This window comes from Macaca fascicularis, chromosome 16 (assembly GCF_037993035.2).
Source record: "Macaca fascicularis isolate 582-1 chromosome 16, T2T-MFA8v1.1".
Classification (NCBI taxonomy): domain Eukaryota; kingdom Metazoa; phylum Chordata; class Mammalia; order Primates; family Cercopithecidae; genus Macaca; species Macaca fascicularis.
The window spans coordinates 67,619,848-67,638,017 of NC_088390.1; the positions used below are offsets into that span (position 1 = coordinate 67,619,848).

Sequence of the window (18,170 nt, forward strand, 5' to 3'; positions counted from 1 at the left end):
AACTTCCATCTGTTCCACCACCAACACTGAATCTTTCAATCTATTACTGACGTGGCATCTCTCTCTCCATTTATTTAGGTTTGTCTTGATTTTCTCTTGGCAGTGTTTAGTTATTTTTGACATACCATTCTTAAATACAATTTGTTAAGTTTATTCCTAAGAATTAATGTTTTCTGATGGGCAGAAGTTGGAAGAGTTTGCAGGGGTTCAGAAGACAACAGGAAGATGAGGGAAAGTTCAGAACTTCTTAAGAGACTTGTTAAATGGTTTTGACCAAAATACTGATAGAAATATGGACAGCGAAGGCCAGGCTGACAGTCTCAGATGGAAATGATTAAAGATAGTACCTTTTAAAATTTTAATTTCCAGTTCTTCATTACTAGTATATAGAAACACAATAAACTACTATATAATGACCTTGTAGCCTGTGAAACTACTTTGTTATAGGTTTTTTCTTGTTTATTCAGTAGGATTTTCTATAGACATAAGTATGTCATCTACAAATGGAGACTGTTTTACCTTTTCTTTCCAATCTGTATTCCTTTGTTTACTTCTTGCCTATTACTCTGACTGGAACCTCTGGTGCTGGTGTATAACTTTTAGATTTTCCTTTTTATGTTTTCAATATTCTGACATTTCACCACAATGGATAGCGGTGTGAGTCTATTTTCAGGCTTCTACAAAGCTTTCCAGGAATATTTAAATCTAAAGGCCAGCACATTTTTCCTCACCTCCCAGTTCCTCCTGGGAATCAGTGACCACCTGGGGCATGCTCAGAAGTTCCCACTAGAGTTCCTATCCACTGCTACAGAATAGAATGAAACACCACTACTTGAAGGCAGGCGGCTCTGGTGGCGTAAGAGGACAGGAGAGGACAATCTCACTCAGCTATTCCAAAATGAGTCCAAATTTATCACCCAAATGCCCAGGTCCTATCACTACTTCTGGGTCAAAAATCTCCTTCTAAGCAGTTCCCACCTCACAGCAACTTACTCCTGGCATGCGATTTGGGCTATTTTTCTATTTATTTCTCCACAGTCATCTTGTCTTTATCCATCTTTCAAAAATAAGTACAAATTCCAGTCACTGACAGCATGTCTTCTAGAACTACTAGAAAGTTATACTGTTTAATATATTTTCTAAAAGCTTATGGGGTTTTGGCTCCCATAGAGCATAGAGGATACGCTCAATCTGAACTGGGGGTAAAAAGGCAGGGAAGAAACGTCTAAATTAACATTACTGAACCCATTATTATCTGCCAGGCACTGTGTATATATCATGTGTGTGCCACTTAATCTTCGTAACAGTTCCATGAGGCAAGCACCATTATACTTAAAGATAGGGAACAGATGCAGAAAGGTGCATTAACTATGTCCAAGGTTACACAGTTTAACGAGTAACAACCAACTTTCAAACTCAGGATTATACAACCCTAAAGCCCACTCTTAGACAATATACCCTGAGGCTACTTCACTGACCCAGAGGATGGGGGGGATTCTGTGGTAAAGTCAATTATTTCTCAAATTACTCCCAACAAACAGAGAGTACAAAATATTTTCCAAGTCAGTTCTGCAGAGTAAAAGAAATTTAGCCACTCCTGCCTATGGTATAGATGACGAATTTCATGACACTGAATGTTAGGCCTTCCAGGACTGGAATAAAAATCTGAGTTGGAAAAAAACAAAACTTAAAAAAGTTAATATTCTCAGGGATGATTTTTCCCAGAGGGTAAGCAGCCTCAGCTCCATGGTTTCTCTAAGAATAGACTACTGGGCCTTATGACAGTGAAACAAATTAGGAAAACTATTAAAGTTTTAATCAAAACAAACATTTGCTACCTGTCCAAGTGTAAGGACACAGTCTCTGAGGACCGTGCTGTCTTCTCAAATGTTTCTCATAATCACTCTTTTCCACACTTAAAAACAAACTCAGCTATACCAAATCCTAGGAAATAAAGCATTGTCTAGAAGCACTCAGCCCTGTAGAACAATCTGAAAGCTGGGCTGAGCTGGAATGTATAAAAGAGGCTCAAGAAAGGAGAGGAGGTCACTTCCTGTCCATCCCACAATACCCTTTTGTCAGCAGAAGAGCTACTCCCACTTGGCAACGGCTGTGTATATATGTAATGGGACTCCAAAAGCATGGATTTATAGTGAAAACAGCAATGACTAGAAACAAGTAGGCCTGGATTCAGGTCCTGGTTCTATCTCTGAGTAGAAGGAGAAAGCAACAACAAATCATTCGGCCGGACTTTCGTTCTACTTGTGAAATGAGGCGGTGGGGCTAGATCAGGGCTGGCAACATTCTAGCATTCATTCTCTAACCCTCCGCTCCAAACACAGCTGTCTTTCCTGTTGTACTGGAGACCTCAGATTCTTCCCAAACAATACATTAAATAACTCCAGACAGTTACTATCAATTCATATAAGTAGGCACAAGAAAGGACATCTATTTGTTACTGCTAGATTATATGACTGCTATGAGTCTCTCAACTCTAACATGTTGAGTCAATGACTCTTCAACTGGAACTTTACTCCTAAACCCTTCCTCTTAGCTAAATGCTCTTAAGTGCAAGTTGGCACATTGTAGAACTCAAGTCATGGAACACTACCTTGCGCTCTTGAGTTGACGTATTAAGCAGAATCAAGAGCAATTCCTCTTTAAACCCGGTATAAATAGTTTAAGGAACTCCAGCTGGTAGACTTTGTTAGATGTTTGCTGTGTTGCCTTTAATTGCTTCCATGTTAAGAGTGAATAGGAACCCAGTTAAATCCCCCAGTCAGTTAAAAAAAAAAAGATCTCTTAGGAATTGCTGGTCGAATTCACATACTAATAAGTGATAATACGTAGGTTTTGTAAAGAGTTAAAAATCTAAAATAGACTGGATACGGGACCTGAAAGTAAGCAAAGAAAGGGATATGAAATGGAAGAGAACCCACCAGAGATCCATTCAGCTACATTCCATACCCATTCTCCTACATCCATTCTCCTACATTCCATACCCACATATGTAAACTGCTATTTTCAGAGAACAGGGTACAGATCCTTGTCAGGTAAGTAACAGGAAAATAAGATGAATTACTAATGTCATTAGTAAATTACTTAAGTTATTGTTTCCTCAAACAAAATGAAAGATGAATGAGAAGACCCTGACTTCAGGATGACTAGGGTCTGACATTCCATGATTCACCTGGCTGTCTGGCTCCTTACTTTCCACCATTTTCTCAGGCGCACTTTTTCTGGGTGTTTTGTAATGCTCACTTCTTCCTCCTGCTGGGAAGTTGCCGTAGCCTCATATGCAGGGTTTGGCAAGTTCTCTCAAAATACCATAGATCTTCATGGCCAGCAGGTGGTGCTCTTATTAAGCCCCTTTTACAAAGTTAACAAGCTGTTCTCCAAGGTTATATATCCTCTACATTTCCAACTAAGGATTAACTGGACTTGATTACTTGAGGTGGTAAAACAAAGCCCCCTTCCTGTTGGAATACTAATAGGTTATTACATCCTAGTCTCTCCACCTTCCACAGCCAGGCGTAGAGTTGGCTGTAACACAGTCCCTCAACTTCTATCACCTACACACACTTAATGAAAAGTGGCTGGGGTACAGTCAAGGTGCAAGGCACAACTCCATGATGAAGAGCAGCAGTTGGTTGTTGTCATTCTAACAAACTACACAAACTGGTTAGGAAAAAGCATTAAAACTACTTTAAAAAAAATCTGTGAATAGCTAAGTATCACATTCAAACAATTTCCCGCATTTATGTTTGGTATAAATGTAACTAACCATCCACAGGAATTGAGTCAAAATAATTTTTAATCTTCTTATGGAAAAAAAAAAAAAAAAAAGGTGGGAAATCCTGCCACTTTTAAACATCTTCTAGAGAAGAGGTTATAAAGGGTGGCCCAGTAGTAAAATCTACCACACAAATGTTTGACCCACACAGTAGTATGCCAAGCTGCTAGCCTTCACTGTTACTCACTGCTATACAATGATGTACAAGGAATCCCAATACTTTAGGGGGTGTGTTATTTACACAGGATATTATGTGAATGGTGCCCTTTGGAGTTGGCTATCTCTGCAACCATGGGAATCTTCTGATTTCCAAATGGATTGCATTCTGAATGTGACAGTTGTCTGGATCAAAGCAGAATTATTCCAACAGGAACAATATTAGATATGGTAATCAGGTCTTCAGGTCAACCAACTGAGGTGTAGTTAATCCACAGGCAAATACAGTAGTCAATAGAGCCTACATGTAAAAAAAAAAATCTCTCTCTGTCACCATAGTCTCATAAGGAAAATTTAATGACGAACTTTTTCATCCAAACCCCAGGGCCACAGTTAGAAGCTCTTTGTATGTGTGTGAGACATAGACAGAAAAACAAATAGGATTAGATGAAGGAAAATAAAAATCATAAAGACCAGAAAACGGGGAGTGTTCCCTATCCTTCTTTCCATTCCCCCTCATTGCTGCCTGTAGTTGCCTGGAATGATAGTGTGGGACGTCTAAGGTATGCGGTAGGGCAGCAATGACGTCAGATCTATAGTGTCCTGCAGTCAGCAAGACAGAAAGTGTTCAAAGGAAATAGAACCTCTTAGTAGAGATGCTAAATAATGGAATAGGAGCTGAGAGACACACGGTCTGGGTATATTTGAGGGTGGGGGAGATTATTTGCAACTGTATGTGGTAATGCTGTTGATAAAGAAATGACTGTTGTGTTTAGCAGGTGATATCCAATGAGTGCGCTTAAGTGTCAGGGTTTCCTGTCCTTCAAGTATGAGACTGTACAGTTCAACACCGTATTTCAGAGAGTAACCCAACAAATGTTCCTAAGTCTTCCTGGTGGTGCTGTCTGTAGCCAGAATCACGAAAAGGGTAAAAATCTGACTTCTCTTAATAATCTGTCTGGAAAGGAACTTGAAATATAGCCAAAGGAAGGAGAGGCATCAGATATCTGGGTCTGAACTGTGACGGCATTCAAACTCATCAGCCATTTAGTTTTAGGTAAGCCACAACCTTACCAAGCCTGTTCCTTGAGCACTAAAACTGAAGTAACACCTTACAAAATTTCTGGGCCGGGCATGGTGGCTCATGCCTATAATCCCAGTAATTTAGGAAGCCAAGATAGGTGGACTGTTTGAGCCCAAGAGTTTGAGACTAGCATGGGCAACACGGGGAAACCTCTTCTCTACTAAAAATGCAAAAAATTAGCCAGGCATCGTGGTATGCACCTGCAGTCCCAGCTACCCACTGAAGTGGGACCATCACCTGATCCTGGGAGGCCAATGCTGCAATGAGCCAAAAACCACACCACTGCATTCTAGCCTGAATGACAGAGTGAGACTCTGTCCCAAAAAAAAAAAAAAGCCAGGTGCGGTGGCTCATGCTTGTAATCCCAGCACTTTGGGAGGCTAAGATGGGTGGATCATGAGGTCAGGAGTTCGAGAACCCTCCTGGCCAATATGATGAAATCCCATCTCTACTAAAAGTACAAAAATTAGCTGGGTGTGGTGGCATGTGCCTGTAGTCCCAGCTACTCAGGAGGCTGAGGCAGGAGAATTGCTTGAACCTGGGAGGCGGAGGTTGCAGTGAGCCGAGATTGCACCATTGCACTCCAGCCTGGGCAACACAGCGAAACGGTCTCAAAAAAAAAAAAAAAATTGAAAGCAGCAAATGAGACAAGTATGAGAAGAGTACTATAAACTGTAAAATGCTATACACATAGTAACTGCAGTTACATGGGCTATATAAATCCAATGGCAGGGGAAGGTAAAAGTCAGTGACTCTGGAATCTGAAACACAGAGGAAAATGTTTTAGTGTTTTCCACTCATTGTGTTCAAGTTTATTTACCGTTCCACCAACTGCTGACTATCCATGTGTTCCAGGTTTTCTGTTTCCTTTCTCTTACAAGAAATCACACAGCCGCAGGAATATTACACCACATCCTTATCACAGTCAGAGGGGGCGTTGGTAACAAAAGCCAAAAATCCCGGTATCTACTGGATTTAGGTGGCCAGAAATGCAATCATTTGAAGAACAGATGCACAACAGGGGATTACAATTATCTAATGTTTGATCAACTGTCAATTAGTTGCAATCGTTTAGTGGCACCCTCTGGTTTGGTAGATCCGTTGCAGTCTTTTTGGAGAATTCTAAGAGAAAACTTGGTTGATAGAACTCCTGAGTTATCTCTATCTTCATTTTATTTTTAAAACTCAAAACCTTTTTACTTAATACCTGGGAGATTCTCCTTCAGGTGCTGAGAACTCTTAGAAATGATCTCTTTATTTGTTTTTTTTTTTGAGACAGTCTTGCTCTGTCTCCAGGCTGGAGTGCAATGGCGTGATCTTGGCTCACTGCAACCTCTGCCTCCAGGTTCAAGCGATTCTCCTCCCGAATAACTGGGATTACAGACATGTGCCACCACGCCCAGCTAATTTTTGTATTTTTAGTAGAGATGGGGTTTCACCATGTTGGCCAGGCTGGTCTCGAACTTCTGACCTTGTGATCTTGGCCTCCCAAAGTTGGGATTACAAGCGTGAGCTACCGCATCTGGTCTCGAACTCCTGACCTCAAGTGATCTGCCTGCCTCGGTCTCCCAAAGTGACAGGATTAAAGACGTGGGCCACAACACCTAGCCTCAAGATTTTTACAATCTGGGGCAAGACCCATAGTGAGATTCAATATGGCCAAGAGGAATGCTCTTCTTTTGTCAAGTGGGAGAGGTACAGGTATGGGAAGGGAGGTGGGAAAGGAGGGTTGTCAGACACAGATTTAACAGGTAGGCAAACTTTCTAAAGCCAGTACAAGCTAACAATGAAGAGTTGTGCTTATCTACACCCTGCAAAGCTGTCATGTTACCACATAAATGCCAGTATGAAGATATTCTCCTAGAACACTGCTATCCTACTTTATATCATGGCACACACAGACAAAACTTTTTTTTTCTGAGATGGAGTCTTGCTCTGTTATCCAGGCTGGAGTGCAATGGCGCAATCTTGGCTCACTGTAACCTCTGCCTCCCAGGTTCAAGCAATTTTCCTGCCTTAGCTTCCCAAGTAGCTGGGATTACAGGCAGGCACAACCACTACTGGCTAATTTTTCGTATTTAGTAGAGACTAGCCTAGAATTCCTGACCTCAGGTGATCCGCCCGCCTCAGCCTCCCAAAGTGCCGGGATTACAGGCGTGAGCCACCACGCCTGGCCTAGACAAAACATTTTTAAAGATATACTAAGCATATTTTGGACCAGATGACTGTGGCTAGAGGCAACTGAGCCCAGATCTCTCCTAGCTACTTGGAGAGTTACAAGGAAATCTCATATTAAGTTGCAATCTTTTAGTGGCACCTTCTGGTTTGGTGGATCTGTTGCAGCCTTTTTGTAAAATTCTAAGAGAAGACTTGGTTGATGAAAGTTGTACCTTGAAAGTATCTGAGTTGTAACTGGACCTTGGCTGATTTTCTTTCACCTAGAACTCTCTCAAGTCTCTCTTATTAGACTTTCTAGTCTGTGGTCTTTCTTACCATCTGGAAATGCTAGAACAGGGTGAACACAAGAGTCCAACTGGGAAAGACGTTCCAACAGAGGGGCTTCATAGTGAATTTCGGGAGGCATAGTGTTGATGCTGCCTGAACCACACAACGCACAGGAGGGATTCACATCACAGCCAGGGCGGATTGTGCTGTTCCGGTGAACCTGTGAAAAAGTCAAACAAAACTGACAATTCAGCATCTGATAAAAAGCCAGCTCCCCATTTGTTATTCCAAAGATTGAGAAGACCTTTCTAGATACTTATATGATACTACTAAAAGGATGTTTGATTAGTTTGTTAAAATATTTCCATTTGTCTAACACACTGACCTTCAAAAGTGGGTAAGGAAACTTGCTTCCTTTTCATTGATGAAATCTAACTACTTGAAGCTCTAAGTGCTTACCTAGGTATCAAACTTCTGACAGCTTAAAAAGATATTAAAACTGTGCTTTTTGAGAACACTTTATAAAATCTGCATGCTTTCACGACCTTCATGGTCTGCTAAGGCGAATAGTTGGCTCCCGATTCCCAGGTGGGACATTACTCGCTTTCTTCAGCAAATGTATCCACCTGGGAGCCTTCAATTACCAACCACACCTCTTCTCTTCTTTTCACACCTCCTCTTCAAAAGACTTTCAGGTGGTTTCAAGCCAGGTGGCAAGCTTCCCTGAAGCTTGTAACTTGTAAGTAACTTATTAACTACTCTTTAACCTGGCCTAAAATCCACTGTTACAAAGCTCATACCTAAGTAACGAAATAACATTTTGTATAGCAAATGCTCACTTTCATAGTCTTCATGTTAGATTAATTCCAAAGGGATAGAAATTATTTCCATTAAACTTCCTTTGTGCACATGTGGGCAGAATAATTGATAACTTCTCCACATTAAGTCCAGAGTTAAATATGAACTAATTTAAGTCTTCAAAAGATTGAATTCTGTAAAAAAAAAAAAACCGAACATCTACAATTTTATGCTTTGAGCAAACTTCAGGTCATGCTGAATGCAGGATCCCTACATTCTAGTGTTAGGATGAACAAGTATGGCATTTGGCAAAGCCTAACTCATAAAGTCACCTGGACACACAGGCCCGGAAAAAAAATACTTGCATGTTGAATGGCACTATAAGAAGGCATCCAAGGAGCAAGCTCAGTAGTTACTAGAGCTCCATTTATTTTCAGCAGAGACATCTCGAAAGCCTTTTATGGATTTGTGTAAGAGAAAGATATATATAAGAACAATGTGGTCTTTATCAACATTCCCCCAACATTCTATTGCAACCACAGAGAGGTGGCACGCAAATAAGGTCTTTTAAAGGTTAGACTGGGCAAATCACACAGAGGTAGAGACCACTGAAAGGGAGTGATACCAACTAGGCATGCTACTTTTGTATAGACAACATTAACTGGTATTGTTTTGGGGGAAAAAAATCCCTGTATCTGTGTAATAAGAACTGGTTTTCTGGAGAGGATGACATTTTGAGGTAAAGAGAAATAAGTAGGTAGAAATGAAAATGAGATCACAGAGTAGGTGAGTGGGAGGATTCAGGAAAATTGGTTAGGATCTAAAAATTATACTGACACTTTCAATATTCAAAAGAGATTAACTCACTCCAGTAGGTACAGCAAATAGAAGAGAGAGACTAGAAACTGACCCATGACGTCAACTAGCTCTCCATATGGAACATTTAACATTCCATTTTACGGCTAGAGTGTATCACTTAAGTCAAAGTCAATACTGGGACGCCAAGGCAGGTGGATCACTTGAGGTCAGGAGTTTGAGACTAGCCTGGCCAACATGTGTGAAACCTCAACTCTACCGAAAATACAAACATTAGCTGGGCGTGGTGGTGGGAACCTGTCATCTCAGCTACTCGGAAGGCTGAGGCAGGAGAATTGCTTGAATCTGGGAGGCAGAGGATGCAGTGAGCCGAGATCATACCACTGCACTCCAGCTTGGGCGACGGAATGAGACTAAATCTCAAAACAACAACAACAACAAAACTCAACAGATGTGGCTCAGCGTGGTGACTCACAACTGTAATCCCAAAACTTTGAGGTAGGAGAGAGAATTGCTTGAAGCCAAGAGTCAGAGACTAGCCTGGGCAACACAGTAAGACTCCATCTCTTTAAAAAAAAAAAAAAAGAAAGAAAGAAAAAAAACTTAGCCCAGTATGGTATTGCATGCCTTTAGTCCCAGCTACTCAGGAGGCTGACGGAGAACAATCACTTAAGCCTAGGAGTTCAGGTTATAGTGAGCCACTATAACCACTGCACTGTAGCCCGGGAAAAAGACTAACATCCTGTCTGAAAAAAATTTAAAAAAACAGGCCAGGCATGGTGGCTCATGCCTGTAATCTCAGCACTTTGGGAGGCCAAGGTGGGTGGATAACCTGAGGTCAGGAGTTCAAGACCAGCCTGGCCAACATGGTGAAACCCCGTCTCTACTAAAAACACAAAAAACTGGGCGTGGTAGTGGGCACCTGTAATCCCAGCTACTTGAAAGGCTGAGGCAAGAGAATCGCTTGAACCTGGGAGGCAGAGGTTGCAGTGAGTCGAGACTGCACCACCACACTCCAGCCTGGGCGACAAGAGCAAAACTCCAACTCCAAAAAAATTTAAAAATTAAAAAAATAGAATAAAGGGTAGAATCCTACTTGTAACTTGACAAAAGGGTATATGTACACATGCAACTTAAACAGTAATCTCATTTTTTAATTAAAAACTGTAAAGTATTAATAGAACCCGAGGAGTATATAAAAATATATTTAATACTTATTATTTATTTTTGAGACGGAGTCTCACTTTGTCACCCAAGCTGGAGTGCAGTGGCACGGGTCCGCCTTCCAGGTTCACACCATTCTCCTGCCTCAGCCTCCCAAGCAGCTGGGACTACAGGCACCCACCACCACGCCCAGCTACTTTTTCTGTTTTTTGTTTTTTCAGTAGAGACAGGGTTTCACCATTGTTAGCCAGAATGGTCTCGATCTCCTGACCTCGTGATCTGCCCACCTCGGCCTTCCAAAGTGCTGGGATTACAGGCATGAGCCACCGCACCCGGCCAAAAATATATTTAATACTTATTAAAGTATACACTTTAGAAAATTTTTGAAAGAAAACTTGAATTCATACCCATGTTGCACAAATCCACACTAAGAATCTATCCTGTAGACAAACTTAAGTGTACACACACACACATTCTTTCACTGAAACAAGATGCCAAATCATCTGCATGAATTCATTTAAGTTAAAAACAGTAAGAACACACACAATATTGTGTATTAAAGTAAGAAAACAAATTTTAAAAAGTATCACAACAGGTGGTGTGCACGTGCAGCCCTAGCTATTTGGGAGGCTGAGGTGGCTCACTTGAGCCCAGGAGTGAAGAGCTACAGTGATCATGTCCACTGCACTCCAGCCTGGGAGACAGAGTGAATCACTCTCTTAAAAGAAAAAAAACAAGGCTGGGTGTGGTGGCTCATGCCTGTAATTCCAGCACTTTGGGAGGCTGAGGCGGGCGAATCACAAGGTCAGGAGTTTGAGACCAGCCTGGCCAATATGGTGAAACCCTGTCTCTAAGACTAAAAATACAAAAATTAGCCGGGCATGGTGAAGGGCACCTGTAGTCCCAGCTACTCAGGCGGCTGAGGCAGGAGAATCGCTTGAACCCGGGAGGCGGCGGTTGCAGTGAACCGAGATCGCGTCACTGTACTCTAGCCTGGGGGACAGAGTGAGACTCCATCTCAAAAAGAAACAAACAGACAAACACAAAATTAACAACAAATATAAACATATCATGAGCACTAGGGATTTATTTCTGAATATCAAAATCATTCAATATTAAGAAATCAAGCAACATCATTTCAGACTTGCACATTTAACTGCTCACTCAACATCTCAGACTTCTGTTTTTTTTTTTTAAATTGTGCTAACTCTTTGTAGAGACAGAAGACTCTCACTGTACTGTACAGGCTGAATCTCAAACTTTTGGCTTCAAGCAATACTCCTAATTTGGCCTCCCAAAATGCTGGGATTTCAGGCCTGGGCCACTGTGCCTAGCCTAGACTCAACAGGCATCTCAGAGTTAACACGTTCAAAACTGAGTCCTGCTCTCCTAAGTCCTAAATCCTCAGACTCTCAGACTCATGCTAAACTCCTTTCTTTTTATCACACCTCATATCCAATCACGAAATTCTTTTTTTTTTTTTTTTTTGAGATGGAGTTTTGCTTGTCGCCCAGGCTGGAGTGCAATGGCGTGATCTCGGCTCACTGCAACCTCCGCCTCCTGGGTTCAAGAGATTCTTCTGCCTTAGCCTGCCGAGCAGCTGGGATTACAGGCGTGCACCACCACGCCCAGCTAATTTTTTGTATTTTTAGTAGAGACAGGGTTTCACCATGTTGGCCAGGCTGGTCTCGAACTCCTGAACTCAGATAATCCACCCACGTTAGCTTCCCAAAGTGTTGGGATTATGGGCGTGAGCCACCGTGACCAGCCCCAGTCATGAAATCCTATTGGCAGAATCCAACCACTTCATACCACCTTAACTACACTCAATCTAGTCCAAGTCACTATCTTTTCTCAAATGGTTTCTTCAACCCTCCTAACTGATCCTCCGCCTACTGGCTCTTCCAAATCAATCAACACAGTAATCAGTGTAAACCTTGTTTTAAAATCTCAATCATATCATACGAACCTCATAATCTTCCAAATGACTTCTCATCTCATGACGAATAGAAACCAAACTTCTTGCATGGTTTCCACAAGGTCCTACAGCATTTGTCGCCTCTATCCTCTCTCTGACTTCACTTCATTTTTTGTTACTCTCCTAGCTGACACCATCAGTTACTCTGATTTCCTTGCTATATTTCTCCAAGATAGCAGGCAACCTTCCACATCATAAGCCTCTGCACTTGGCTCTTCAACCACTAATTCCATGGTCATTCTCTCACATCATGTCTTTTTCTTTAAATGTCAGTCTTCAAAGTAACTTTTGTTTTGTTTTGGTTTTTTTTTTGAGACGGAGTCTCGCTCTGTCGCCCAGGCTGGAGTGCAGTGGCGCGGATTTCAGCTCACTGCAAGCTCTGCCTCTCGGGTTCACGCCATTCTCCTGCCTCAGCTTCTCGAGTAGCTGGGACTACAGGCGCCCGCCACAACACCCGGCTAATTTTTTTGTATTTTTAGTAGAGAAGCGGTTTCACTGCGTTAGCCAGGATGGTCTCGATCTCCTGACCTCGTAATCCACCTGCCTCGGCCTCCCAAAGTGCTGGGATTACAGACGTGAGCCACCGCGCCTGGCCCCAAATAGATTTAAATATAAAAACAAATATTATACTTGAATCTAAAAAAAAAAAAAATTGTGAAGCAATACACAGTGGTTAACAGTATGAGCTATGGAGCCAGACTGCCTGGGTTTGAACCCTGACTCTGCCACTTACTAGCTGTGTGGCCTTAGACAAGTTACTGTGTCTTCATCTTTACTAACAGGAGAGTACCTGATAGAGTTATTTTAAACACAAATAACTCACAACAGTATCTGGCTCTCGACACTTAATCACTTTTATAAAACCATAAGTATGGCTATTTATATTTAAGGGGAGAACCTGATAGAACATTTACCATCAGAGATCTTGATTTCAAAATTCTAGCTTAACACTGTATAATATGATCATTGATAAGTCACATGACATCCTTAAATTTTCTCACTTGTTAAAAAGGACTGACAATACCAATTTCATGGGATTGTAGGAAAGATCAAATGACTTTGTAACTAAATTAGTGTACTGCATGATTTCTCAACAGCTGGCACTTCTTTGTTGTGGGGGACTGTCCTGTGCACTGCAGATATCAAGCAGCATCTCTGTCCTCATGGTGCATGTGCCTCCCTACTCCCCCAATTTGTGAAAATCAATAATTACTACAGACATTGCCAAATGTCTCCTGTGAGGACAAAATCATTGAGAACCATGAGGTTCAAATTACGGTCATCCCTTCTAGAAAAATTCAAAGCACAGGCTCTCATTAAATATTAGTGGGGAGTCACAGTAAACATAAGACTCAGTAAAAAAGGAAAACAAAAAACAAAACAGAAATTAATAGTGAGAACAAAGACTACTGCAGTCAAAGGAAAAGGACTCAAGAACAAGCCTGAAGAGAGCTTCCACTAGCCAAAGATCAGGTAACATTAGCATCATAAAGAAAAGACTACAATGGTTTGAAATACCTCAAATATGTTTCAATCAATGACTCACAGCCCCTTCATGAAAAACTTCAGTGACTGTCTTTAGAGGATGGTAGAAAACTAATGTTATTTTGAAAATTGGTAAATAAATAACAACAACAACAAATCATGCTTTCTTCTATAAAAACTGTACCTCAGGGTAAACAAATAGTTGAAAAGGACAAGTTTACCCTTATAAACATATTCTAGCTAATAAAAGAAAAACAGAAATGATACAAGTAGAATATCACCATTCTTCAACTTCCAATGTAACAATGGGTCCAGGCAATTATCACCAGTGGTTGATAACACAAACAGTTTAGTCATTACGTGTCTTCTGATACAAGCATAATAAGGCCACCTTGTGTTTTCTCACAAAACTCAAGACCGGATTTATTCAAGTCTCTACTAGTTTTCAAGAAACACAAGGGACAGAAAAACACCAGTGTTTTTCAAATGCACTAAAAATAAGATGGATTAATAAATGGAAGGATGATTGTATGCTAAAATGTTAGTGGCAGAACCTAGGGAGTAGCTACACAGGTGTTCACTGTAAAATTCATTCAACTTCGTATCTGAGTAATTTCGTAACAAAATTTGGAGAAGAAAACAGTGACACCACAGGACTTCTGCTTTTAGCAGAGTAATAGTGATCAGATTTACCTTTCAGTCATAAACTAGAAAACTGGACAACAGGCAGTATACGACTGAGAAACAAATGGGGTGGTCTCTAAGACTGCCCTGGTTTTCTGCCTGGAAGTACATTCTAGACTGCAGGGCAGGGAGAAGGATCTGAAGCAGAGCACAATAGCTTCACTGAATTAAGGAAGCAAATTCTCCCTAGATCAGAATTCAGAGACTAAGGAAACTGAAAATTGCAAGGCAGAATTCTTGAGAGGAGGAAGCTTTACAGAAAGAGCCCCAGAAACCTTCATTAGATCCCCGAGTGTTTGCTAAATATTAAAAGGTGCACATATAGGGTGAAACTATCAGCCCAGGCAAGAGCAACTAGGCAGCTGTGAACTGAAATGGTTTCCACAGCTAACACAAGTCTGGGAGGCTTTTAAACTGTGACCAGTCAAAGTTGCATAGAGAATTCAAGAGAGAAGATCCTGCTTTAGTTGTGCAGTCAAACTACTAAGTCAGCCAACTCCTCACTGACCTAACAAATGACAAGGAATTTACTTGCCAGCAAAACAAAGCCTCTTTAAAGGAAGATAGCACAACCCACATGCTACAAGCAGGGAAAATTATTAATTGGATTTTTGGCTTAAAACATAAATAAAACATTGTTAGATATGCCAAGAGGCAAGAAAATAATACTATAGGTATACAATTTTTAAAAGAAAGTAGGCTGTGGGAAACTAAGGGATAAATAAAGTTTTCTCAACAAATAAATCACATAGTATGGATAGCTTATATCAAACCAACACTCTAACTGGAAAAGCCAGATTTAAAACACACACACACACACACACACACACACTCTCTCTCTCTCTCAAAATGTAAGAAAAATGCTGACATAATGACAATATTGAGAGCCAAGATTCCAGAGAGGAAAAGAAGCTGGCCAACATAGTGAAAACCCGTCTCTACTAAAAATACAAAAATTAGCTGGGCATGGTGGCAGTGTCTGTAATCTCAGCTACTTGCTGAGGCAGAAGAATCACTTGAACCTGGGAGACGGAGGTTTCAGTAAGCCAAGGATTGTGCCACTGCACTCCAGCCTGGGCAATAGAGTGAGACTCCATCTTGAAAAAAAAAGAAAAAAGAAAAAAAAACGAGCAGAGCTTTTGGTGGTCTTACAGGGCTGAATGGATAACACTAGAGACTTGAAATGTCAAATTATCAATAAAAAGAGAGGACAGGGAACTAAGCATGACAAGTACCCACTCTCCCAAAGAAAACGCTGAAGCTGTGAATGGTAGGAGGCTATGAAGCTAAGTGGAAAGTCTCTGAAAAGGACAGAGAGCTTCTGGCAGTCTTGTTGTTGAGGAGACTAGAATTAGATTTCAGGAAATGCTAAGAGGAGGAAAGGAGGCTGGGCTTGGTGGCTGATGCCTGTAATCCCAGCACTTTGGGAGGCCAAGGCGGGCAGATCACCTAAGGTCAGGAGTTCGAAACCAGCCTGGCCAACATGGTGAAACCCCGTCTCTACCAAAACTACAATAATTAGCTGGGCATGGAAGCATGTGCCTGTAGTCCCAGCTACTTGGGAAGCTGAGGCAGGAAGGAGAATCATGAGAGCCCGGGAAGCAGACGTCGCCGTGAGCCGAGGTCATGCCACCGCACTGCAGCCTGGGCGACAAAGCAAGGCGAGGCTCCGACTCAAAAACAGAGAGAGAGAGAGAGAGAGAGAGAGAGGAGAGAGAGAGAGAGAGAGAGAAGAGAGAGAGAGAGAGAGAGAGAGAGAGAAGGAAACTGATCAACACTTGTTCTCAGCTGGAACTAAGAGAGAAACAGGAAAAAAAAAAAAGTTATTGTTTTGAGACAGAGTCTAGTTCTGTCACCCAGACTGGATGCAGTAACTTGATCTTGGCTCAGTGCAACCTCCACCTCCCAGATTCAAACCATTCTCCTGCCTCACCACCTGTGTAGCTGCCAACACAGCTGGTTAATTTTTTTTTTTTTTTTTTTTTTTGAGATGAAGAGATTGCGCCACTGCACTCCAGCCTGGTGACAGAGCAAGACTCCATCTTAGTGGGGCGGGGGGGGGGGGGGGGGGGAGGGGGACGGGGGAGGGAACAAAAAACAAACAACAACAAAAAACAAAAAATCAGCCTGTGCAACAGTGAGACCTCCATCTCAATAAAATAATAAAATAGATAAAAGACTTTGATACATGAAAAAATTCCTGTGTTCCCTTAATTAATACTGTAATGCTATCAATTCTCTTTGAAGGGACTCCCAAGAAATACTCAATTTAATACTTATGAAGGAATTAATACCAAAGTAAAATATTCACCATTTTCTGTTAATCATAGCATATTTGTCCAAAACACTAAAAAAATCCTTTTGGCTCAAGGACAAGTTATAATCATTTGATTTTGCTTTGCATTTGATATTTGTTATTTAACTCATCCACTGTTAACATTTGGAAAGATTTTCATAGGTCTGGCAACTCTATCAAAATCAAGCGTATCCCACAACTGGCTCTTGAAGATCCATCAGAGTGAAGAAACAAAACATGTAAGCTTCTATTTCATCTCAGTCTTTCAAAATTTATTTTGTATGTGTCTTATAACGTATATATAAAACATCCTCATAACTGTTAAGAGGTAACTATTCTAAGCACAGAGTGATTTGAGTATTCTTTTAGTAGCTTTATGTCCTAAGGTACTACAATTTTCTACATGGCATGTTTGCTCCCTTCCAAATGTCTAACTAGTATTAAAAAGTTGGGCCTCCAAGGTCTATCGCACTCTGTCAAGGAAGAACTTATCAAATTATTAACTTTGAATACTGACTCATACTAACTCTAGTTCATTAGTCCTCAACCATGGTGTCATGAAACTGGATTTAAATAGGTGGAATCAAAATTAGGAAGCCTAGAATTATATATTAATACCTTTATCTACCCTGATGTCTACAGAAAACCTGGTCATAGCCATAAGAGAATGCCCTGTACAAAAATGCCAATCTTCAAGTGTGATACAATGGGAAGAAGAGGAGGATTACTCGGAATTCTACGGAAGCCAGCTTTAAAATTTAGCTCACAGCAATCCCCCTAAGATAACATGGACTACAAAATTCTAAAATGATGCCATAACATTGCCAATTTGTTAGGAAATGCTACTTTTTAAAAAATTGAAAAGAAATGCTATTGAGGGCAATAAAAAAATTTCAAGGGTATGTTAGTAATACATGTAGCCATTATTTATTCTACTGGTTATTAGTACAAAAAAACCCAGCCTTTTCAACCATTCATTTCCAAACACTGATGGTTTCCACTGCCAGACTATACACAGGTGTCTAATGGTCCACAGTATATTGAGAATGAGAATACAGTAAATTATTAATAAAACTACATTCCTTTCCTTTTTTAAAAACAATACTATTTGTCTTATGGTTTAATTATAAACATAATTTCACTTAACAAATAAAAAGCAACCCTATTTTAAAATTGGCTGGTACCTATTTTAATAACTTTATTGATCTGAAATCTTAGTACGCTTAGGTTAAGTTATAAACACCTACTTCACTTAGGCACTGGGCCAGGAAAAGAACATAATGGCATATATTATAAGAACTTTCTACTGGAGTGCTTCTTCATTCACTTAATTACTAACGTCTACCATACTAGACCCCCAGTAAATAGCAATATAGGCGATTCAGTAATTACAACTAGTAATTCCATCATTTTATAATAAAATTATGATTTAGGAAGTACTCCATGTTCTCGATGAGCTTTACTCTGATAT

General features: G+C 40.7%; 1 protein-coding gene across 25 annotated transcripts in view; it reads right to left on the reverse strand.

The window, feature by feature from the left end:
- KANSL1 (KAT8 regulatory NSL complex subunit 1) overlaps positions 1–18,170 on the reverse strand; it is a 196,771-nt gene that overhangs the window by 10,971 nt on the left and 167,630 nt on the right. For all 25 annotated transcript variants that reach the window (XM_074019992.1, XM_074019989.1, XM_065531764.2 and 22 more), the window contains one exon: positions 7,527–7,698. In XM_074019992.1, the coding sequence (XP_073876093.1) occupies positions 7,527–7,698 (172 nt within the window). The remainder of the gene's footprint in view (positions 1–7,526; positions 7,699–18,170) is intronic.